The 26,031-nt window shown below is 45.4% G+C and overlaps 1 protein-coding gene across 1 annotated transcript in view; it reads right to left on the bottom strand.

The window, feature by feature from the left end:
- Positions 1-26,031, bottom strand: part of LOC147460614 (peptidyl-prolyl cis-trans isomerase FKBP19, chloroplastic-like) — a 74,656-nt gene that overhangs the window by 6,835 nt on the left and 41,790 nt on the right. The window contains exons 5-6 of the mRNA XM_086508189.1: positions 21,284-21,334; positions 21,088-21,168 (exon numbers count right to left, since the gene is read on the bottom strand). Of these exons, the coding sequence (XP_086364315.1) occupies positions 21,088-21,168; positions 21,284-21,334 (132 nt within the window). The remainder of the gene's footprint in view (positions 1-21,087; positions 21,169-21,283; positions 21,335-26,031) is intronic.

Here is a 26,031-nt window from a genome sequence, read left to right as displayed (position 1 = left end):
ATTTATGATATCCCGGATGATTAGAGCCAAGGCCTCCGTACCACATGCGATTATCCGAGCGGAGGTAGCCGCCCCTCCTATAGAGATTGAGGCTCTTACCAGATCAGTGTCCTTTATGCATAGTCTATGGGATACACATAGAGGCAGATATACTAGATTGGCTCTTGAGTCCTCTAGACAATTAGCGATGCAGGGAGACGCATCATGTTGGTATGCGCAGATGACCTCATGGTTTCAGCATGGATAGATTGCCTCCTTTTCAGTATTCACTGGATGTACCCTCCCTGCCAGTCACACGGACGGAGATCACTAGACTCATTCGTCAGGATCTTATACAGTTGGACACCAGGAGGACATGGGTAGAGCCGATGCAGGAGTTGGGCACGAAGATGGCTTTCTACAAAGAGCATCTTCTCCAACTTTCGGGAGATGGGTTTGTGATTCGTCCAAGCTACATGGACACTCATTTGTCTCATGGTCTGTGATGTGCTATTGGTCAGATTCGCACATCCTCACACCAGCTAGAGATTGAGACAGGTAGATTCAGAGGGATACCACCAGAGTCTAGGATATGCCAACTGTGCGATAGAGAGCCAGAGACAGAGCTACACTACATATGCCACTGCAGTGTGTATTATGAGATACGAGGACGCTTCCATTGCCTATTCAGGGAGGGTTTGGACCCCTAGATAGGGTCATGAGGTATCAGGATCAGAGATGCCTTGGCTTATATCTACTTGAGCTACACCGACATAGAGATAGTCTGCTGAGGAGACATGGAGTATGACAGTCACAGAGACAGATCACAGACTTCTTTGGATTGAGGGAGCCAGGAGACCAACCACCAGCACAGGGTGGTACCCACATTCATACCAGAGGCACTCTCATTGACAGGGCGACTGAGCTCGGGAGATCGAGACGACCACGACCAAGACACAGGAGCACACTCCATCGACGGAGACTCCAGCAGAGGATCAGAGGCATTCTAGTACGACACCAAGAGTGTCATTGAGGGCCTATTCTACATTTGCGCATTTCACATTTCACATTTCACACTTCATTTTCAGTTTTCATTTTTACATTCAGTACTTTCGTACTTGTACTTCAGACATTGTATTAGATTCACCACTTTGTATCTGATGGTCTCATAGGTCATTTTGGCCTTTTGAAAACGTTAATATATCATTTCATTTCATTTCTCTCTCTCTCTCTCTCTCTCTCTCTCTCTCTCTCTCTCTCTCTCTCTCTCTCTCTCTCTCTCTCGTCTTCTCCAACTCACGGAGGATGGTTTTGTGATCAGACCAGGATACATGGATACTCATCTATCCCACGGGATACGATGTGCTATTGGTCAGATAAGCACATCCTCACATCAGCTAGAGATCGAGACAGGAAGATTTAGAGGAGTACCCGTTGAGTCCACGATTTGTCAGGTGCGCCAAATAGAGCCAGAGACAGAGCTACATTACATATGTCACTGCCCAGTATACTATGAGATACGAGGCGGCTTTCACTGTCTATTCAGAGAGGGTTTTGGGCCACTTTCTAGAGTCATGAGATACCAGGATCAGAGATGCCTCGGATTATACTTACTGGAGATTCGCAAACATAGAGAGGACCTCTTGAAGAGGGGCACAATGAGAGAGATCCAGCAATAGCGGAAGATTACAAATTTCTTTCAGTCACAGACAGAGGAGTTCGAGCAACCTCCACAACATAACAACACCAGAGGCACCAGAGGCATACTGCTTGATCGGGTGATAGAGTTGGGGCGGTCCCGTCGCCCATGGATGAGGGAGCCCTCTCGATATTGACGTAGATTGAGACAGAGGATCCATACCATATTGGCGCGACATAGGAGCTGTCTCGGATACTGATGTATATGTATATGATGCCTCGACTGTTAAAAGCTCCATTGCATTGTATCAGGTCACCCTTTGTATTTCCTATTCCCTTTGTATCAGCTTTCACCCCACCCCTACCCACTATTTTCTTTTCAAATCTTGGTACTTTTTGTACCCAAACCTGGTATTAGATTCACCACATGTAACCCTTTGGTCTCATAGGTCATTTTGGCCTTTTGAAGACGTTAATATTACATGTCATTTCATTTCATTTCTCTCAGCCCCTCCCCTCGCGCTCTCTTAGCCCACCCCTCACCACACTCAAAGTTGCCACCTGGAATTGTAATGGATTTCTACGCCTTGATATAGGTGCCTTTGAGGATAGTTTCACTGGGAGGGACATCATCTTCTCTCTGAGACACATCAGGCCCCTGGGCAGTCCATGCCACATGTGAGCGGATAGAGATGGGAGACTACTTGCAGGCAGGAGACTCGATCGGAGCATAGAGGATGAGGCTCACGAGGAGTGGCAGTTTTATTTAGGGAGGAGATACAGCCCATAGGGATGAGCATGCTAGGTACATGTGGGTGAGATTGAGGGCAGAGACAGGCAAATACCTCTACATTGCTATATGTTATTTCCCTCCTAGTACGTCAGTGTATGCATCACCTAGAGTTTTGGATGATGACATATGGGAGTTTTCCAAGAATGGTGACATTATCATCCTAGGGGACTTCAATGCTAGGGATGCCCATTACTAGACAGTATTCTATGGTACTTTAGAGGATATGCTTAGGGAGCTAGATGTTACAGAGATGGGCCTATCCAGATTGTCACAAGATGAGGAGCACACTAAGTATGGCCGATACTTGATAGACATGGGAACTGCACATGGATTGGCCATTTTGAATGGCCTACAGAGATTTCCTACAGCGGGAGGTTTTACATGTTTTCCACATCGACATGGGGCTAGTACAGTGGCTTATGTTATGGCTCAGCCAGGTCTCATTCCATATTTTATGATTTCATGGTGGGCATTAGGCCACTTGGAGTAGCAGTTGATCATACTATCTTGTCTTTCACTCTCATGTTTTCGTTCAGCATAGCTCCATTGGAGAGGTCTCCACACGCACTCGGTATACCTCCATGAGGGAGACGGATTCCGTGTACATTGATGAGATGTACAGGCAGCTGTGCACTCAGGAGCAAGGACGACCACTACATGAGCTCACTCAGATACTGACAGAGACGCTCCATGATACAACATCAGAGGCATATCCCCACACTCAGCCTACACGGAGACAATCTGGGAGCATGCCCCAATACAGCTGGTATGATGAGGAGTGTAGAGAGACGAGGATCAGACTACAGAGGGAGGTGCTCATGGGTATTATCACACATAGACAGTCACGGATTATCTTTCGCCGCCTAGTGCGACGAAAGAAGAGGGCTTATGTATCTTAGTTAGAGCGGGATTTATATCAGCTATTTATGAGTCAGGACTCGGGCGAGGCATGGAGGCTATTTCAGGAGCATTCACCAACACCTAGTGATAAAGTGGGATTGGTTTTTTGCTAAGGATGTGGAATATTTTTCCTCTTTGACTGGTTCTAAGCTTGACCTAACTACTTCGAAGCTTTATAGATTGCTGGCCTTTTAAGTCCTACATTTGTTTCTGAAAAATATGCCTTTGATAGCTGGGAGGCTGATCTCTGATGGCATGGCAGGCACCACTTTGTGGTTTATTATTGGCAATGGTAACATCTAATCATGTGCTATACTTGGAGTTTTGTGTTTATACTCTTGCCTTGGAACTTTAAAATTCGACTGAAGATCTTTTATATCTCTGATCTTTCTATTGATTGATTGACTTGATGCTGAACTGAAGGTTTTTATAATGATAGTGCATAACTCAGGATTGCCTACTTTTAGTAGAGTTTATGATTAGGATGTTGCTCTTTTGGTTCCTCGCATGAAACACGAGTACTAAATTGAGGTATTTTGACTTTCCTGGTGCTTGTCTGTAGATTGTGGATTGTTTTGGGGTATATTTCTCGGCTGGGAACACCATGTTTAAATTAAAGCTGTCTGACCTTGGATGTTTGACTCGCTATAGGCTGGTTTGTAGCCTGAAAATACTTGTTTTTTTATTGGTGTTTCTTCACTTGGGTGCTTCTAGGACTATCTTAGCACTCTGTGGCTATAAGGGCTTTGAAAGTGATGTTCTTGACAACTTGTGGCTATAAGGGCTTCTTGACCTAGACTTGGACTCATTTACATAATAATGAATGAGGCTAACTTACATGCCTCAGACATAGACTCTCCTTTGGATTTATTATGTTGGCTGTTTGTGGAAAAACACAGGGATTTGCTGATTTCTTATACATACAAATTTTGATTTTGTGGTTTCAACCTTCAACTTACTACTGGAAATTTGTTGGGGTCCTAATCTCAAATTGAATTGCTTGGATTAAAGCCTAGATTTTGGCTTGGATCTAACTGATGGTTGAGCTGTAACAAACTTGGACACTCCAAGTCAAGAATCAACCGCGATAGCACCAAATAACCACTTCAAAACAGTTCACAGTTCACAATAGATTTACACTAGCCCGACGCAGTTCCGTGCCTAGAGATATTGGCCCCAAAGACCGGTGCCCCTTTCGGTATTTCTTTTTGTATTAATATGAGTTCAAAGTACAAGAGTGGTTGGGTCTCACTCTCAAGACTCTGCGTCCAAATGCTCTGCAGAGTGTGAGCCCAAACCACGTATTTATTTACAAGGGATGCCAAAAGCATAGCCCCAAAAGCTTAAAATCAAAAGCCTGAAAATAAAGCAAAGGCTCTTTCTCTCACAAGCTCTCTCTTGAGCTTCTAGAAATAAAGCAAAGGAGCTCTCTCTCTCTCTCTCTCTCTCTCTCTCTCTCTCTCTCTGAAATTGCGTAGAAAAAGCATGTTGTCTTGCCGTAAATTGCGCCGCAAAAAGCGGAATTCCGTACAGCTGGCAGTTTCCGCGTTTTCCGGGATCTTCCCTTGCTGCCTTTAGGGTTAGGGTAAGGGTTAGGGTTTCTACAGTTTAGGGTTTCTGACAGCAGAATTGGGGTTTGCAGGTTTTAGGGTTAGGGTTTCCAGGTTTTTAGGGTTTCTGCAGACGGGTAGCCACATCATCACTTTGTGACATACCCCCCTCTTGAAAGCATTGTAATCACCCTCGATTACGCCTGCAAAACAGACAAAGGCCATAAACCGTCTTAGCAGACACTGACTGTTAGTACCTACGCACTAGGAACACACATCTAGCACATGTACCAATCGACAGTCACATCACACGATATCACAAGACATCACTCAACATCACAGGACATCACATGACATTCAACATTCATTCGGATCTTAGACCATGATTTATCGGCAATGTAGCTAGCAATCGCATCTAGATCCAGTCGGGACCTCATCGATGTCCGATTGACTAACCCCTATTGCAACCATGTCTATTCGAGATCAAGTAGACTAAAATGCTGCAGTCATTTCGTCTATCAGTTCCTGCACTTAAAAAGAAGTCAAGAACAAATCAGTATCATATTCAGTCATACAGCATAATACTGTCAACTATCAGTATCTCTGAAGCTCAAAGAGACATCCGTGACTCTAGTATCAATATCGAGGCATCTGTTGACAAAGGAGCAGAGTAACTCCCCTCTTGTGCATCCCACTGCACCAGATCTCCGGCCAAGCTGAATTCTGGGTTCCATTTGGAGTAGACTGTGCTAAACCAAAAGCCTCGAGGTAAAGTTTCACAATTTGATGAGCATCTGCTAGGTCCTCCTCCTCCATCCACTTCGCATCCAATGCAGGATAGTTCTTGAACTTAACCAAGAACTACCTTCAGACTTTACCTTTATTCTTCGTATCCTTATGTGCCAAAATCTGTTCAAGAACAAGGATCTCCTCGTTTTCTTCCACTTCGGGTTGCTCATCAGGAACATCACCTTTACAAGGTTTCAAGAGACTCCATGAAATGCATTGTGAATCCTCCAAGTGTCAGGCAGTGTCAGTCGGAAGGAGACATCATTTATCTTTTCAGAGATCTAGAAAGGTCTGTATTATCGCATACTAAGCTTTGGAAAAAGCCTCTCCTTTCCTTTTTTCTTTCTCAGGCGTGCCTTCTCAAAACGTAAGAGCACCCAATCATCCTCCTTCAATTTCAAGTCGCGATGATGGCGATCCGCTGCCTTTTTCTGTCGTTCTTGAGATTTTTGCAAAGCCTCGCGGACCTTGGCAAAAGCCGTGTCTAAGTCTCGTGTATACTCATCTGCTTCAAAAATCTTATCTTTCGTGCTTAGGAAGGGTGGAACCTTCGCAGCACCTTCAACAATCTCAAATGGCGCCTTCCCCGTCGAAAAGTGTATCGTGCTATTGTAGGCAAATTCCACCAAAGGTAAGCACTTTTCCCATTGAGTCTTCTGATCCGAGATATAAGACTTCAATAAATCTAAAACCACTGAATTGGCAATCTAAGATTGCCCGTCAGTCTGTGGGTGAAACAATGACGAGAATTGCAACCGCGTGCCAATGTTCTCCCAAATTGCCTTCCAAAACAAACTCGTAAATCTGGGGTCCCTGTCGGAGATAATCGTCTCAGGCATGCCATGTAATCTGAAAATCTGGGCCACAAACAGTCTCGCTAAGTGATCCGGCTTGATTGTTTTTTTCACTGGAATGAAATGAGCCTGCTTGCTAAATCTGTCAATAACAGTCCAGATACTATCGTGACCACTCTGTGTTCTCGGGAGATCAAAAATGAAATCCATTGCAATACTTTCCTAGGGGCAGGTGGGTATGGGCAAAGGCTGTAACAATCCTTGTGCTTCATGCCTGTCAAACTTGACCTTCTGGCATACCAAGCAACTGCGCACAAACTCTTCCACATCCTTCTTGAGTCTCGGCCAAAAGAAGTCTCTCTCTACCCCTTTCATGGTGGTAGCAATGCCGCGGTGACCCGTAAAAGGTGGATAGTGGCATTCAGTCATAACCTTTCCCCTCAACGGCTGTGTAACGCACAACATGGTTTTTCTCATCAAGTAGCCATCCCGAATGGAATATCCCGCTACTGTCTCCCCATCCTGTATCCGTGTGAAAACGTCTGCAAAATCTGTATCTGTGGCATACTGGTCGACCATATCCTCGAAGCTCCTATGATGTATTGTGGAAATAGCCAGAACCAACGGCTTCCGAGACAAAGCATCTGCCACCACATTCTTCTGTCCCTGCACATGGACAATCTGGAAGTGAAACTGTGACAAGATGTTCGTCCACCGCATCTGCTTTTCCGATAGCTGCTTCTGTGACAAGAAGTAGCGCAAACTCTGATGGTCTGTAAAGACAGTAAAATCCGCTCCGAGTAGGTAATGCCGCCACTGAGTAAGAGCATGGATAACCGCCAGAAGCTCTTTCTCATAAATCTGTGCTGTCGTTTCCGGCCTTGAGAACAATTGGCTCTCGTAAGCGATGACATGGCCTTCTTGCATTAAGACCGCACCCAGACTATGACCACAAGCATCACAATATACTTCAAAAGACTTCTGCAAGTCCGGTAGAGTCAAAACTGGTCCCGTAGTCAATTTCTCTTTCAAAATCTGAAAGGCAGTCACCTCCATGGGTCCCCACGAGAAAGGGACTCCTTTCTGTGTCAAGATATGCAAAGGGAAAGCAACCTCTGCACACTTTCGAATGAACTGCCTGTAGTACGAACACAATCCCAAGAAGCTTCTAACTTCATGGACATTCTTCAATACGGGCCAATCACGGATAGTCTCTATCTTGGCCGGATCCATCTGCACTCTTGCTGCTGACACAATGTGTCCCAAAAAGTGTATCGCTCGTAGGAAAAATTCACTTTTCTTTGCATTAATCACTAACTTGTGATCTCGGAATGCCTGAAAGACCTGAAGCAAATGATCTCTATGTTCTGCCTCATTCTTGGAGAAAACAATGATATCGTCAAAGAAAGTGCCAACAAATAGCCTGTACTCTCGAAAAATCCTGTCCATCATCCGGTTAAATGTCGCAGGAGCATTGGTTAAGCCAAAAGGCATCACCAAAAACTCAAATAACCCAAAAGTCGTCTAAAGCTGTCTTGTAGACGTCTCCCAGTGCGATTCTAATCTGATGATATCCATTCTTCAAATCAATCCTGCTAAAGCACGAGGATCCCTGTAATCTGTCGAGTATATCATCGATCCTAGGAATCGGAAATCTGTTCTTGATGGTGATTTTGTTGAGAGCTCTATAATCGATGCACATCCTCCAAGATCCGTCTTTCTTCAAAACCAACAACACTGGAGAGCAATACGATGAAGTACTAGGCTAGACAAGACCCCTTTCCAAGAGGTCTTTCACTTGGTTCATAATCTCTTCACTCTGTGCTCGGCTCACACGGTAAGGTGGCCAGTTCGGTGGTGTGCTTCCAGGTATCAGATCAATGGTATGATCTTCAGGACGAGTAGGTGGTAGCTCGCCTGGTAGGCCCTCTGAGAAGCAATCGGCGTGAGAGTGGAGAAAATCTTGGCGTTCTTTATCAAGTTTGGACATATTTGTCCTATCCTCATCACTCAACTCTTTCATAAAGATCGAGTAAACAAACACACTGGATTTCATTAATTTAGAAATGGCCGAAGCCGATACAATAGGGACAGACTCGCCCTTCAGTTTAATTGGTTCTGTCCTTCTCTGTAGTCAATGTCGCTTTCCTCGCACGGTAATCGACCACGGCGTTGTTCTTGTGGTACCAGGGAATTCCCAAGAGAAGATCACAACCTTCCAAAAGCATTATGTAAAAGTCCTCATGCCCCAAATACCCTTGACAATGCAACCGAAGTTTGCCAATGACAGGTGTAATGGCTACGTCCCTGTCGGGTGTAGCTAGAACTGCCTCCGCAAGTGGTCCCATCCGATTGGGAGTGATCTCGAGCCGCGCCGCCAATTCCGGTGAAATGAAGTTGGCCTTGGCTCCTCCATCAAAGAAGATTAGGGCCTCTTGGTCTTTCACTTTGCCCCAAGCTCGGCAAAGTTCTGTACTCTCGTCCATCATGCTGGGATCGGTACCCACACAATCTGGAACCAGTCTTGTTTTCATCTTGCCTTTTCTTCCACGTTCCTCAGCTGCTCTCGAACTCTCAGGCCTTTCGCCGTCCTTGTCATTCGGTTGTTTCTGTGCCTTTTTAGGGCACTTCGCGGAGATATGTCCATGTTCCCCGCATCCAAAGCACTTCCCCTCCCTGACGAAGCGAGCCCGCTCCTGAGGAGTAAGCTTGGGTCGTGCATCTTTCTTTTCTGAGTTGCTCTTTCTCTTTCTACTTTCATTTGTCGAAGTCTCTTCCGCTCTTTGTGTCATGATCTCATCGGTGGGGTAGGTCAGACTGCCAGAGTGAATGGCAAAACCCCTTTTCGCATGACTCATCAACACCTGAATAGAAGCTGACTTCTGTTCCAAGCAGTGATCTCGGATCTCTGTAGGTAGACCCAAGGTAAACCGCTCAATCTATTCCTTGAACGAGATCTTCTTAAATGAAGAGGCGGGTAGAAAAGAGCTCTAGAATCTCTCGCAATAAGCGTCCACTGTATCTTTCTTGGTCATCCGAAGATGGTTCCAAGCAGTTCGTATATCACGTTCATACTCTCGAGGCAACCAAGAAGAAATAAAAAGCCTCTTGAATTTCAGCCATTTAACTGGCGTAGTCTTGCTTAATAGAAGCGTGGACCACCAAGTTCGAGCATTCCCCTTAAAGTAAGAGGCAGCTCTCCGAATCTTAGAGTGCTCGGAGTAACGTCCTCCCGCGAAAGCGATGTCAAACTGCTGTACAAAAGACAAAGCCTTCGAAGCATCTCTATATCCCGAAAACGTGTCAAATTTAATTGACTGTCCACCTTCTTTAAACTCTCGAACTTTCTTGCTTTCGTCTTTGAGAAAGTCATACTGGTTGGCTTTGTAAACATTCTTCTTCTTTGCATAAAAGTTGCTCTCATCAGAGTCTGAACTGTCTGTAGACGAGTCCTCCGTAGAACTGTCTCTCACTGGGCGAGATTTAGACTTCTTTGCCTTTTTCTTTCCCTTTCCGAAGCGTTGTTTCTTGCTTCTCTTTTTGCCTTTGCGGTCTTCTTCGCTCGAGTCAGATGAGCTAGAAGAACTGTCAGAAGAAGAAGAACTCGGTACTCCTTCAAATCGAACACGCTTCTTTTGTTTCTTTGCCTTTTCAAATGTCGACTGACGACCCAAATAGCCCGGGAAGTCAGTGCCTTTCTTCCGCTTTTTCCGTGCTTTTTAGCTTTGTTTTGCGCGTCAAAAAACTGAGCAATTCGTGCATCGACCACCTCTTCTAATTCCTTCTCTGAATATGTCTTCGGAGCAGGAGGTTTCTTGAGAGCGGGTTTTGGGGGTGGTGTTGTAGTTTTCTGCCACTCTGTGAACACCTCTTCCAAAGAGGTCTTGCTCATATATTTTTCCATCTTCGGGTCCTTGGCAAAATTAAGCATCATCTTTGTTGCGTCGCCGATCAATTGTTGACGCTCCATCTCTCGACGTTCCGTCTGAGTAGGCCGAGGCGGGCCATACTCCTTGCTGAAATCTTCGTTGTGATACCTTCGCGCATCTCCGGATGCAGAGGGAGTCGACTGATCTTTGCCTTAAGCCATAGGTGCCGCGGGAAAAAAAAATTAGGAATCAGATTTCTCGTAGAAGAGAAATTGGCCGTGCTCTGATACCACTGTAACAAACTTGGACACTCCAAGCCAAGAATCAACCGCCATAGCACCAAATAACCACTTAAAAACAGTTCACAGTTCACAATAGATTTACACTGGCCCGACGGAGTTCCGTGCCTAGAGATATTGGCCCCAAAGACTGGCGCCCATTTCGGTATTTCTTTTTGTATTAATCTGAGTTCAAAAGTACAAGAGTGGTTGGGTCTCACTCTTAGACTCTGCGTCCAGATGCTCTGCAGAGTGCGAGCCCAAACCACGTATTTATTTACAAGGGATGCCAAAAGTAGAGCCCCAAAAGCTTAAAATCAAAAGCCTGAAAATAAAGCAAAGGCTCTTTCTCTCACAAGCTCTCTCTTGAGCTTCTAAAAATAAAGCAAAGGAGTTCTCTCTCTCTCTCTCTCTCTCTCTCTCTCTCTCTCTCTCTCTCTCTCTCTCTCTCTCTCTGAAATTGCGTAGAAAAAGCATGCTGTCCTGTCGTAAATTGCGCCACAAAAAGCGGGATTCCGTACAGCTGGCAGTTTTCGCGTTTTCCGAGATCTTCCCCTGCTGCCTTTAGGGTTAGGGTTAGGGCTTTTGCAGTTTAGGGTTTCTGGCAACAAAATTAGGGTTTGCTGGTTTTAGGGTTAGGGTTTTCAGGTTTTTAGGGTTTCTGCAGACGGGTAGCCATGTCATCACTTTGTGACATGAGCATACCTTTTTAGCTGGTCATGGGTATTAGATACTTTTCAAACTACTGACTTGCTGCTTACTGAGGAATCTGAGCTTTGATGTCTTTGCTTGATTCTGACACTTTGTTACTAGGAATCTCGACTAGTTGTGTTCCTTTCTTTGATTTATATTATGTAATTTATGGGAGGAGCTTTTGCTTCATATGGTCGCATTCCCGAACTGTTTTGCTTATGATTTTGACAGTTCTTTTTCTTCTAGCTATGACTAATGAAACATTGGAGAAGATTGGCTTGTATAATGCTTATGATTTGCATTGTTCTAGATGTGCTTGCAATACATTTACCACACTAATTGGTCATGATATAAAGCATGATCCTTTTACTAACTATGAGCACCATCGAGTTCAAAGTGAAATTTTTTGGGAGTGGATATGGGTGTAACTTTTATAAGAATTGTACAGCATCTATGTGATTCAATTCTCAGAAAGACACTGAAATCTGGTTTGTTTAAGCTCTATAATCATAAAACCTTTAAAAATTTGCTTCATTACTTTTCTAAGTCAAACAAATTGAGTTGATTACTTTAAATCTAATAACAACATATTAACTTTGTAAAAACAAGATATATTAGGTCTGTCGGGAAAAACAACTGCTAAATGATCCAAAAAATTATATACAAGTTTTGCCATTTGCATTGGAAGGGGTGATGGCCTTCTGATGCTTCACATTTTATATACTTTAAATACATATCTTAAACTTTTTAGGACAGTATTTTAAGTTAAAATTCTTAACTAGGTCAAGTAACAACTGTAGATTCCTTTGACACCTGTAAAATGTATTCAAGGCTAACGAATCTGTTGTCTTGTTTATATGAATGCATGTGAGAATTCTATTTTTGCTTAAAAAGGTTTAGCTTTGTTGCAATCCGACCTAGAACATGAAGGCGTATTTCATCCTCAGAATATGGTCTAGTCCTGTTGTATAGGATAACTGGAATGACATGTCGTTCTAATTATTGTCAGGTGCAGCGAAGTGTTTATGGATTTAGCTCGGATCTAGTACTCCACACAAACACAAGGGATTACTTTACTTCGCTTGAAAGAATTGAACTGAATTGAAAGAAAGAGAGAGAAAAGAGACGACATAGGGATGTCGGGTTCCAACCCTCAAGGACCCCCTTGCTCTGTTGCCAGAGAAAGTACTTTCTTTATTCTTGCACAAATGCTCATACAATGACTCGATGACTCGATGCTGATACTAATGGGTACTAATGCTGGGGTACTTGATGTCGATGACGACGACGACAACGATGTCAAGGCTGAAATCTGAAAAACGCTAGGTACTTCTGCTAGAGATCTGCAACTGCAGTAAAACTGCGGCGAGGCTTTGTCACCGCCAATGCATGCAAAGCTCGAATGCAAAAACGCTGGCTGATCTGGGCTGAATCTGCCAAGCGCTGCTTGCTTTGGCCTGAAACCAAGAACGCTAGACTGATCTAGATGCTGATGGTCGATGCGGCGAGGATTTGCAACCGGGAAGGGTGCGGTACGACGAGGTTCGGGGCTGATCTGAAAACGCTAGTTTTATGCACTGAAAACGCTGGTCTTCTAATGCTAAAAACATTGGGCTGATCTTGGAGAAAACGCTAGAGCTCTTGAGGTGTTGCCGATCGGGTGCCCGCCTCCTTGTGTCTCTGCATTCATCTGCTCTCTACTGGCGCCCCATCCTTCCTTTCATAGTTCCTTTAGCCATTTGCCCTACCTACAATCCAATAAGGATAAATGAAAAGTCACTTATTAATAAATGACCTATAAGAGGTGGTTCACGTAGTAAAATGCATGCATGATGAAATGATGTCCCGTGCAAGAGAGGGTATGCGACTATGACTGGCCTTTACATGCACGTCTTGCTAGAGGCTCACAAAGGTGCCAGGTGCAATCCTAAGCTAATGACTCATGCTAGACTGTAGCAGAAGCATGTCCACGTAGCGCAAGTGGAGTGTACCACGTGACATCCTCCCCTGTTAAAGGTGAGGCACAACTGTAGAACTTCTATTTTTGGATACTTTTATGTTCTTCGGATGCTGAGTGTTCTAATGCATGTGGATGCATAAACCGATGAAAACTCCTCTAAACTTGTGGGTACTGTGGATGTAGGTCCTGTTGCGATGTAGACACCACCAACCGAGTTGCTAGGTAGCCTTACTACTGTCGCAGAATACCAGCCTTCATGCTGACTCTGCCTTGCGAGAAAGTACTACTGCTGCAGAATACCAGCCTTCATGCCGACTCTGCCTTGCGAGAAAGTACTACCACTCGAACAATCCTGTCGTGAAAACATTGCAGGTGAAGCTTAAAGATAAGGGGTGTCGGATACCAATCCTCAATGGCCCCCTTGCTCTGTTACCAGAGCAAGTACTTTTGTTATTCTTGCACAAATGCTCATACAATGACTGGATGCTGAGATGCTGATGCTAATGGGTACTAATACTTTGGTACTTGATGACGACGATGACGACGATGTCAAGGCTGAAATCTAAAAACGCTAGGTACTTCTGCTAGAGATCTACAACTACGGTGGTACTACGGCGAGGCTTTGCCACCGCCAATGCATGCAAAGCTGGAATGCAAAAACGCTAGCTAATTTGGGTTGAATGTACGAAGTGTTGGCTGCTTTGGGCTGAAACCAAAAATGCTAGGCTGATCTAGGTGTTGATGGTCGATGCGGCGAGGATCTGCAACCGGGAAGGGTGCGGTACGGCAAGGTTTAGGGCTGATCTGAAAACGCTAGTCTTCTAATGCTGAAAACACTGGGTTGATCCTAGAGAAAACGCTAGAGCTCCTCACGTGTTGCCGATTGGGTGTCTGCCTCCTTGTGTCTTTGCATTCATCTGCTCTCTACTGGGACCCCATCCTTCCTTTCACAGTTCCTTTAGCCATTTGCCCTAATTACATTCCAACAAGGGTAAATGAAAAGTCACTTATTAATAAATGACCTATAAGAGGTGATTCACGCGATAAAATGCCCGCATGATGAAATGATGTCTTGTGCAAGAGACGGTATGCAACTATGACTGGCCTGAACATGCACGTCCTGCTAGAGGCTCACAAAGGTGCCATGCTCAGTCCTAAGCTAATGACTTATGCTAGACTGTAGGAAGCATGTCCACGTAGCGCAAGTGAAGTGTGCACGTGACAATTATGTAGTACAAAAATGAGTCGAATGCAGAATTGTTTTTTGTACAAACCACCTTCCAAATGTCTAAAGCAAGTTGTCTTTTGAACATAATGTTCTTTTGTGTATAAGTAGTATCTTAATACAACAACACACACACTATCACACACACACATCAACACAAGGCAACCACACACACACACACTTTTTTTTGGTTGTAAATCTTGATTAAATTTACAAACGAGAAACCTCAAAGCGAGGAAAATCGAACAAAAGAAGGAGCAATGCAATGCTCGGAAAGCTAGAAACAATCAAAGAAAATCCTCCAGGCTTCAAGAGAGATGTCTCCCACATCAAAAGCATACTGTAGAGCTTGCCCAAGCGATAACTCGAGGGGAAAGGATCAATTTCTAATGCATGAAACATCCGAGAGTTACGTTGGTGCCAAATGGTCCACATAATCCAAAATTTTACTCAACTGAAGAAGACCTCAAACGGAGATTGTGGCCGTTGGAGAACCCCAAAAATCCAAAACCATCTGTGAAAGATTCCGGATGGGAAACGAAGGCGCAGAGCAGAGGACACTTGTCTGATGAAAGTAAATGCGGAACAATCCCAAAGTAAATGCGGAACAATCTCGTCAGCCCCATGACATTGGACACAACGAGAGCAGGCAATATGTCGTACATGCTACAAAGTACCAATCGGTAGAGCACACCATGCATCGCCATAAGAAAATGCGTTCCTTGAATGGTAAGTGATTCTTCCAAACATCACAACTGAGATTTGGAGAGCGACCACAATTGATTTCCATGAGCCAGAATCCATGCGTTAGCCTACATCAAAGCATAAACTGATCCAGCGGATATGCAATCCATCCTAGTTTGAGTGAGACGCCAATCGGAAAGCCGAGCGTCCCCAAGTAATGGAGGCACTGGAGAAACATCGGCAAGCAATTGCTGAATTTTCTGCCACAGTTGCCAAAAATGAGGTCCCGGCTCATAATGAATAGGGGCAGCCGGAATAGAAAGAACCTGTCCCGAGTCATCCACCACTTGATCAACTTGGCAAATCCCTTTTTGTGAAAGAAAATATGCTTATTGAGGAGAGCATTGAACAAGAGTAAGAGAAAATGCTTTACTCCAATGATTGCTTTGCACCCGAAGTAAGTTTCCTTGAGGAGATTTGCGACCATGCCAGGATAAGTACAAGGTATAGCCTTCCAATCCACAACAAGTGAAGGGACATCCCGGAATATGGCCATCTAGCTTCCCAAAAATGACATCCCAATACGAAGGATGCCAGTGACCAAAAGACTGTGAGACAATACCATCACATTAATGTGAAACCATGAGTGTCCAAGGCTACCGCTGATCCACCAGAATAGGCAAAAGCATAGCTTTCCCGGCCAAAACATGCCGACGTAAGACCAAAATATTAATCCCTCCCAATATCTTTGGCGTGCATAACTTATCCATAGATAAAAACCGCAATCTCTACTTGTGGGAGGATGCACATTAGAAATGTTCCAACATACATCACATAAGAGATCCAAGGCGCCGCTACGGCCAGCCAAAAAGTAGTAAATAGAACTGCACATAGGCCATCATGATGCATTGGACAATTCTAAGTCGCACATCTAATGGCAAGGTTGATAATTTCCAACAGCTGCACTTTAAGTGCAATCTTTGGAGCACCTAGTCAAGTTTCTACGCCGTGGACACATATCCCAGGTGGCATATGATGGCTTCACGGAAACAACCTCCCCTGGCCATAGAATCTTGTGCCAATCACATCCATTTAGAGGCAACAACTTGGATTTACGAAAATAAACATGCAGACTATAGCTGCCAAGCCAAATAAATGCAGAGCATACATAATCTGTTGTACATCCTCCTTAACGTTTCTAAGCATGAAAAGAGTCACCAGCATATGCTTGGCCATAAGAGTAGAGTAGAGGAACATTGCACTAATGGGGGAATCTTTCAAAACTTGAACAGCCTACAACTTTTGTATATGCCACTAAAGCAAACACTTGATAGGAAGAATGGTTGGGTAAATCAAGTGAATCCAGCACTACGGAACTCATCCCATAAAACATGCATAAAAGCACCTGTACAAATAAAGCAGGTACTTCTTGCATGAGCATACACAAGCCTAGAGCTCTTATCATAAGATGGTGGGTACTAGAACTTTAAACCAAATGGGCATAGCGGACACTTGGCAGCTCTGGAGCACTCTGTAGGACACCTTAGCTCGGAGGGGGCGCCCAAAATTGATTTGGGGCTGCTGGGGCTGATTTTGAAGCTCATTATGAACCTACAGAGTGTGTGTGTGTGTGTGTGTGTGTGTGTAGTGGGTGCAAAGTCTACAACTCTAATGGAAAGCTTGCCTTCTCCTCTCTCTTATGTAGCACGATGATTCCGCTCTCGTGCACCTCTCTTCTCTTTTGAATACAGATTCGTGATGCCCAACTCAAGGGCTACTCATCTGTATGAACGGTTCTGTGGGTTTATGCACAATTGCCAAGATAAGAGCCTCTTGCACAAGTACCGGATTAGCTAACTGCTAATCCCAAGCAGGTACAAGTTGATTTAGAGATTTCTTGCAAGAAATCTCGTCTAAATTGATACTCAAGATTGTGTTTATGAGTCCAAGCTAATTCTATCTTAGAACCTAATTCACTTGAGTGATAATCTTGCTTACACACACACTCACACATTAACACTATGTTTCTCTTTGATCCACCGTAACTAGCACGATCCCATTCTTAACAACTTCAAAGCCAGAGGACATGGGTGCAGTTGCTATTGACTTTTACCGTGACCTACTGTCTGCAGAGCCTCAGTCAGAGCGTCAGGATGCATGCAGAGAGCAGGTGTGGGCACAGATGCCTTGTCTTGTGATTGAGGAGATGCGCCAGAAGCTTGAGCTGCCTCTTCAGCTAGAGGAGCTACACGTGGCCCTTAGAGCACTTCCCCGTGGTAGCTGTCTAGGTGAGGATGGTTTGACTCCCAGTGGAGTACTGGAACTTGCTTGGCTCAGATCTCTGCAGCGCTTTTCAGTACATCCTGCACACAAGAGAGATGCCTGCCAGCATGAGTGAGGGCCTGATTTACCTCATTCCCAAGGAGGGTGGCTCCTTGGATGAGATTCGACAGTGGCAGCCCATCATCATCCTCAACTCATCCTACAAAATTCTTGCCAAGGCTCTGAGTTTGAGGATACACCCACTTCTGGAGAGCATTATACATGGGACACAGACAAGTTTTGTCAAGGAGTGTAGTATCCTTGACAACATCTTTACTTTTTGGGAGGCTTCTGCCCTTGCGCGTCTCCATGGTGAGGATCTGGTGATACTCCTCGATTTTGAGAAGGCCTACGATAGAGTTGACTGGGACTTTTTGGAGGGCACTCTTCGCAAGATGGGCTTCTCAGATTCTTGGATCAGAGGTGTGTCAGCTCTTTACAGACAGGTACTTTTGTCTGGAGGTAGATGTGATTGTTTCATGCTCATGCGTTCGGTCAGACAGGGCTACCCGCTTGTCCCCTTCCTCTTTCTGTTCTATGCTGAGGCGATGAGCAGATTTTTGGTTTCACAGCAGGTTGGTCTACGTGGTTTAACGCTCCCTATTCGGGGAGATGAGCTACTGGATGCTGAGTTTGCAGATGACTCAGCCTTGTACTTGGATGGCCAGGAGGCCAACCTTCACAGGTGTGAGCAGGCTCTTGAGACCTTTTGTTGTGCGTCATGCGCACTAATCAACTGGAGAAAGACAGTGGCTTTCTCGGCTGGTAGTGCTCCTACGCCTGATTGGCTGCCAGGCGAGGATTTCAGATGGATTCCCCTAGGGGCTACAGTTCGATACTTGGGCTGTCAGGTTGGCTTGGACTTATCTTCTGAGCAGCAGATTGCTCCTCTCCTCTTGTCCATCAGGAGGAAGTTGTTACATTGGAACTCCGCACGACTTTCTCTGGCAGGCAGGATTGTAGTGGCCAACCAGGTGTGTTGGCTACTATGTGGTACATCACTTCTTGTTGGATCTTTTTGAGTTCCTGCATCAGCCAAGTAGAGAGGCCGATCAGGAACTTCCTTTGGTCAGGGCATGACACTCAGAGAGCCCGAGCCAAAGTGGCATGGGAGAGGAGGAGCCCTGGAAGGAGTTTTTGCTTCAGCGGCTTAGTGCTAGAGTGCCTCAGGCTGGAGGCCCCTGACGACCTTCGACCATATGGATTTTCACAGAGATGCGCAGAGTTGGCCTGAGCAGGAGACTGGAGGACTGCTTCGCTGTGAGTCTGCTCCGCTCTTGGGAGCAGCTGCGGAGAGGCCTGGAGCAGTGTCAGCCTACTTGCACGGAGGAGCGCCTGAGATAGTCCCTTGTTTGGAACCCCATGGTTAGCACTCAAAGAGGCCACTTGGTTGGTAGTAGGCCTCATGTGTCCTGGGGTCCCATGGCAGAGGGTCCAACACGCACTTTAGGTGACTGGCTATAGTTCTCAGGCTTGTCAGAGGAGCTTCAAGGCATCCAGCTACAGGGCATGAGAGGGGTGCAGAGCATGTGTCGGGACATCGCAGAGGCAGTACCAGCTAAGTGGCTCACACCACTCGAGTCAGCAGCGCCCATATGGATGGGGGCCTTCACTCGACTGGAGGTTCTTATCGCAGTTCGCGCTTGCTAAGAGACTGTACCCTCCCTGTTTTTTGAGATACAGGGTGAGGGATGCTTACACCGAGTTTCAGTAGAGGCCCCACAGGTGGCAGAGTGCTGTTTTAAGAGGATCCGAGTTGTGGGCATCTGCGGGAGGACTTGTGTCATAGATCCTGACCCAGCAGCTCTTGAGACTGGCCACTGGAGGCTGTGGGCTTGGGAGAGCTGTCCACTGGCACGAGTGCAGTGGGATCCTGGAGAGTGGTTTTGGAGGGACCCTTTCTCCTCATTAAACCATCTAGGTGTCCCTTTATTTCAGTACACTGTTCGACTGGGACGTCACATACTGGCAGCACGGAGGGAGTCTCGTCCTGCTGCAGCACTTCATTGGCACGAGGAGGGTCTCACAGCTGAGTTCTTGACAACTTTTTGGGAGAGGTTGTGGGACTCCAGACAGCCGAGACGAGTCACTTTGTTCTAGTGGCTGATTGCACATCGAGCTACAACAGTTGGGAGCTGGCTAGTACATAGTGGTCTTTCGGCAGCATGCGCAGCTTGTGACTATCTTGTGGAGAGTCAGCGCCACTGTCTGTGGGACTGTCCTTTGGCATAGCAGGTTTGGCTTCGTGTTCTTCGGTTGATGCAAGCTCTCTCCAGAGCACGACAGTACACTTGGGGGGCAGCTTCTTGGTCCACTCGCACGGGCCCGGCACTTCAGTTTGAGCTATCCTCCACCAACAGGATGATAGTGATAAGGGGGGTCGACCTACACTGCAGCCTGCTACAGAGCTTACTCCACAGGAGTGGTGTAGTGAGAGAAGGAGTGTTGGGAGCTCATCTGCGGCCTGACAATCTGGTTCATCTGGCGGGCCCGCTGCTTCCGCATCTTTGAGGCTCGCCCTGTACCACCAGCAGAGACAGTTCGGGATCTTTGACTAGAGTTAATCCATACTCTCAGAGGATAGTTCGAGAGACTCCATGGCAGCTCCGACCGCATGCGGGGGCGTAGAGAGGCTTTCCTTCGACTCTGGCGCCCTGGGCCTTTCTTCACCATGGTCGAGGGTGTGCTCAGATGGCACTACCGTCCACCTGTGTGGCTTTCCCCTCCTCCCATCTCTTGATTTAGCCTCATTGTACATATGTTGTTCTTTCATTGGGAGAGTCTCCCCCTCAGGATTGTTGTAGCCCTCTCTTGTAGAGGTGGTTGTAGCTCTATGGGCAGTTTCATTAACTAATAGAAGGATCTTTTTCTCAGGAAAAAAATTATCTGATGTGCTTATTGATAGCCAAACAAATCACCTTTTCGAGATCCAAAATCTATCCACAGACAGATAGACCAGCTCTATTGGACGTACAAAGAGTCACACAATGCAAAAAAGTAACCTTTGGGGTGCATCTTCTTGCCTCGGGAAGAGCTCATACATTTACCATCTTAAATGGCCTTATAACGTGCCCACAACTCTCAATCTTATGAATGCTGCACAAGTCATGTCATGGCTCTAAATCTGTACACACGTAATCGACTGAATCTCATTATCTCCTTCATCCAATCCCCATGCCCTCTTCCTCAATTGTTTGTATACCAGCCACAGACAGATTATCTAACCATATCCGTTCTCAATATGAAGTCAGAAATCCCATGTATATTAACTCATTCCCTCTACGAACTTGACCCTCACTCCTTGTAGGAGCTTAACTGGCCACGGCTCCAGCTCAACACACATTAGTGAGAGCACTACACTAGAGGGACAATTCCATATAACTGATCGCATCAGGATGAATACAGATGGACAAGAGTCCTCCCCGCATCTCATTCAACAGGCTCTTTGAAATGCATGTGAATAAAACGTTGTTGCACAGTCAATGATAGAGACTGACAGGACAAAAGTTTCAGGTCAGGCTATTTTTCAGTCTTTAAAAAATGGGAATTAAACTGGCATCAACCAGTCCCTTGGCTCTAAAAGTTATACAAAAAATAAAAGCAGAGTTTCTACCTCAAATGAGCCACCCTTTGCTTTGTTCCGGGCTTCAAAAATACGACCATAATAGCCAATAGTGTAACCATCCCAATCCACCTGATAAAAAATTGGACAGTTCATCCTGGTTTGTCTTTTTCTTTTGCGTTACATTTATAGAATAATACACACCATAAATTTTTAAAGCAACACAAAAGGGGAACAAATGAAATACCACAACAGTTTCACCCTCTTTTGGTGTTTGTCCTGAGCCTGGCCGCAGGTCCTGCAAACAGGATACAATTAGTTGAAAGCGACAGAAGGCATATTTAGCAATGAGCAAGAAGAATCAAAGCAAAACTTGATGTTATATAAAGTAAACACAGCTCAGATCTGTGTTAATGAGCACAATGCAATGCATGCATACAGAGAAAGAGATTTAGGGACTGTAGGAGTGGACCTCTAAAAAGCATCAATAATATCTGACGCCCCTGCTAACCCCTGTGCACCACACGGGGTCTAGGCCTGTAGGAAAACCTCTGTATGGCACAGTATTTCCAAGCCCAAGCTCTAGGAGCTAGCGTCAAGAATGTGGTTCATGGTCATGAGCTATCAATTCCTAATAATTACTGTGTAAACTGTTGTACCACTTGTGCATACCATGATCCTCTATCTCTTGCCTCAACAAGCTACCTGGTTGGGGGAGCTATCTGAATCTGTCTGTGAGGCAAATGGTGGCACAGCAAACTCTGCTCTGATGGGTTTGTTGCATATCCTCCTTGATTCATAATGGCCTGCAGTCTCTCAATCTCAGTCTAGGAAAGAACAACTAATCCACGTGCCCATATTGCTGCTGCACACATCAATGACAGAGTCACAAAAGTATCAAGAGCCCCTTTGTCTGCAGCTTCTAGAAGTGTGCCTAGTGAGACCATCCCTCTAGCATGGATAGGGCCGCATATCCTCGTGTCAGTCTGGCTCTGGTGGTTACTCCCATAGTCAAGGAGGTTGCAGCAGCGGAAAAGGTAAACCTCAGATTTACATATGAAGCAACGGACTCTACCTGACCTCTTGCAAGTGTGAATGTGGCATGACTCTCCTGCCCTGTCTCCAAGAGTGGGAGATCATGACCTTGGTCTCCCCAAGGTTCATTGTAAGGGCCTTATGTATATAAAAATCATCTAGAGCTTGAAGATGCTCACAAACCAATAATCTCATCAGCATATAACAGGATAAGGACCAAACACGGTATGGGAGCTAGAGTGCTTCCAAGCACACAGTGACACACTGTAGGGCCCAAAGACTGGCACCCCTTTCGGTATTTCTTTATTCTTATTCCAAATAAAGGATTTGAACGCTTTCACCTAACTCTCACCAAGCTGTCCATGGCTGTAATTGCAGGTTTTGGACCCAATTTCGCCAGCATAACGGCACAAAAATCCCTTCAGGTCAAAAGTACACCTCAAGGACACTTTCCCTTGCAATTTGGAAGCTTTCCAGTGAGCCGCAGGCCAATTTCAGCGTGCTGTAATTCCTTGTTTAAGCATCCCAAGGCTATCCCGAGGCTACCCTGGTGAAACCCTAAACCTGCAGAAAGACACAGCAGGCTGTAATTTTCTATTTTGGATCGTTTTGGGCGGAGCGAACACGCCCACGCGTGTCTCAAGTGCTCCCGCATACAATGGGACGGTTCCTCTTTGAATCAAGTGAATTTTCATGCGAGAAAACTCTCCGATTTTGCAATCCTTCACGATGGAACTGTGTGTACCTCTGGGGGATTAGCAATTAGCTAATCTAGTTTCTGTACAGAAGGCTCTTGCCTAGGCAATTTCCCATAAAACCCCCTGAATTGTACAGTCATCTGAGAAGCCCAACTAGTGGGGCATTACCATATGTGCAAAGGGGAGAGAGAGATGCGCAAGAGCAAATCGTCGCGCTACATGAGACAAGGGAGAAGGCAAGCTTTCCATTAAAGCTTTGATCACTTGCACACTACTTACACACACACTGTAGTCACACTAAGTTGAAAAACCACTCCCCCACTCCAAAAATGGGCGCCCCCTCTTGAGACTTCAGCTTTTGGAGTGTGTGTTCGCTTGAAAGTTGCTCTCCTACTGCCATGTGTCCAATTTGCCTCTTTTGAGTTGATTTTCTAGTACCCACCAACTTACACGTGTCGTGAGGGGCGACTTTGAACTGAGCCTAGACATACTTTTACTGGCCCGACCATCTCGTGGCAACCTGTCCTCCACTGCTGCGGATGAAAGTCTCGACCGTCAGTCCATTTGCGACTTCAAAAAGAGGGTCCCAAAAATTAAATAAAAATCAAGGGAAAGAAACCAACAACTAAGGTTAGTGGTTGCCACAGCCTCGTGGCATACCCCCCTCTTGAAATCGCAAACGTCCTCAATTGCATGCCAGATATACATGACAGATATACATGCCATAGATTTAGTGTGATTAGCACCATTTTATCATCACATGTATCCACAAGAAATATAGAAATGAAACCTTCATACTTTTGCCATTTCTATCTACGATAGAAGTGAACATTATACCTTTAGCATTTGTAGAGCACTGTCAACTTCTATTGCACTGAATCCGTATGTACATTTGATGTTCTAGTTCCATTATGACCCCTCTTTCGAGCACGTTGAGTTGGAGCATACGTAGGTTGTAACCCAAAGGCCTCAAGGTAAAGCTGCAATACGTTCGGTGACTCTAGCAGTTCACACTCTTCCATCCACTTTGCATCCATAAGTGGATAGTTCTTGAACTTCACCAAATACCATCATACAACTTTTCCCTTAACTTTTCTTTCCTTATGTGCCAAAATCTACTCACAAACCAAGATCTCATCAACTTCCTCAACTTCTAGTTGATCCTCATCTGACATATCTTCTGGCATATCACCACGAAGGGTCTTAGAAGACTCATGTCACAAACTGGTGACGTGGCTGCCCAATACACACACATCCTCCCCACAATGGACAGGCTGGAAATGATCTGAAATGCTGACGTGGTTGGCTGTACGGCAGCCCCAGAAATTGTGGCGCCAATTGCGGAAAGCTGACACATGGCAGGCTGTACGGACACCTGCTTTTTGCGGCGTTTTTGCATTCACTTTTACGGCAAATTTTGGGGATTGCTTTTGCTTTATTCCACGCAAATTGGGGAGAGAGAGAGAGAGAGAGAGAGAGAGAGAGAGAGAGAGAGAGAGAGAGAGAGAGAGAGAGAGGGCTTTTGCTTTATTTTAAAAGATTTTGATTTTCAGCTTTTGGGCTCTGTTTTTAGCATCCCTTGTAAACCTTTATATTGGTAGTTTGGCTCTCACTTCTCAGGCATCTGGACGCAGAGTCTGAGAGTGAGTCCCGGCTACTCGCTTGTACTTTACAGATTAATACAAAAAGAAATAACGAAAGGGGCACCAGTCTTTGGGGTGAATATCTCTAGGCACGGAACTCCGCTGGGCCAATGTCGAATCAATTGTGAACTGTGAACTGTTTGAAGTGATCTTTTGTGGTGTCGCGGTAGATTCTTGACTTGGAGTGTCCAAGTTTGTTCCAATGGTATCAGAGCGCGGCCGATTTCTCTGCTACCGGGAAATCCAATCCTTTTTACGTGACACTTATGGCTTCAGACAGAGATCAGTCGACTCCCTCTGCATCCGGAGATGCGGGAGGAGAGCACGAAGAAGATTCACGCGAGGAGTACGGCCCGCCTCGGCCTACTCCGGCGGAGCTTGAAGAGATGGAGCGTCGACGACTGATCGAGGACGCAAGAAAGATGATGCTAAATTTTGCGAAGGACCCGAAATTTGCGAAATTTATGACTCAAACCTCCTTCGACCAGGTGTATGCACAGTGGCAGTAGACCACTGAACCACCCCCCAAACCAGTACTCAAGAAACCTCCTACCCCAAGGATGTTTACTAAGCACGAATTAGAAGAGGTGGTTGATGCATGGATTTCTCAGCTTTTTAACGCGCAGAACAAAGCAGAAACGCACGACAAAAAGCAGAAGAAAGGAACTAACTTCCCGGGTTATTTGGGTCGTTAGTCTACTTTTGCCTCGGCTAAAAAGCAAAAGAAGCGTGTGCGGTTTGAAGGATTACCTAGTTCTTCTTCTTCTTCTTCTTCGAGTTCTTCTAGCTCTTCCGATTCGAGCGAAGAGGACAGAAAAGGCAAAAAGCGAAGTAAAAAGCATAAGGGCAAGAAAAAGGCAAAGAAGTCTAAATCTCGCCCATTTTCAGACAATTCTTCAGAGGACTCGTCTTCAGATAGTTCGGACTTCGACGACCGCAGATTCTATTCAAAGAAGAAAATTTTTTACAAAGCCAACCAGTATGACTTTCTAGAAGATAAAAGCAAGAAAGTCCAAGAGTTCAAAGAAGGTGGACAGTCATTTAAATTTAACACTTTTTCTAGTCTTCGAGATGCTTCGAAGGCTTTGGCCTTCATACAGCAGTTTGACAAAGCCTTCTCTGGAGGACGTTACTCAGAGCACTCCAAGATTCAGAGGGCTACTTCCTATTTTAGAGGGAACGCTCAAACTTGGTGGTCCACGCTTCTATTGAACAGGAAAGCGCCAGTTAAATGGCTGAAATTTAAAAGGCTTTTTATTTCTTCTTGGCTGACTCGAGAGTACGAACGCGACATACGAACCGCTTGGAACCATTTTCAGATGACCAAGAAGGATACTTTGGACGCTTATTGCGAGAGATTCTGGAGCTCTTTTCTACCCGCCTCTTCATTTAAGAAGATCTCGTTCAGAGAGCAGATTGAGCGGTTGACCTTGGGTCTTCCTACAGAGATCCGAGATCACTGCTTAGAACAAAAGTCAGATTCCATTCAGGAATTGATGAGTCATGCGAAACGGGGTTTTGCCATTCACTCTGGCAGTTTGACCTACCCCACAGATGAAATCATGACACAGAGGAATGAACAGACTTCGAACAATGAAAATAGAAAGAAGAAGTGTAAC

The sequence above is a fragment of the Adiantum capillus-veneris genome, chromosome 3 (genome assembly GCF_014529385.1).
Source record: "Adiantum capillus-veneris isolate H3 chromosome 3, ASM1452938v2, whole genome shotgun sequence".
NCBI classification, from domain to species: domain Eukaryota; kingdom Viridiplantae; phylum Streptophyta; class Polypodiopsida; order Polypodiales; family Pteridaceae; genus Adiantum; species Adiantum capillus-veneris.
This window is presented reverse-complemented; position numbering and strand designations above follow the sequence as displayed.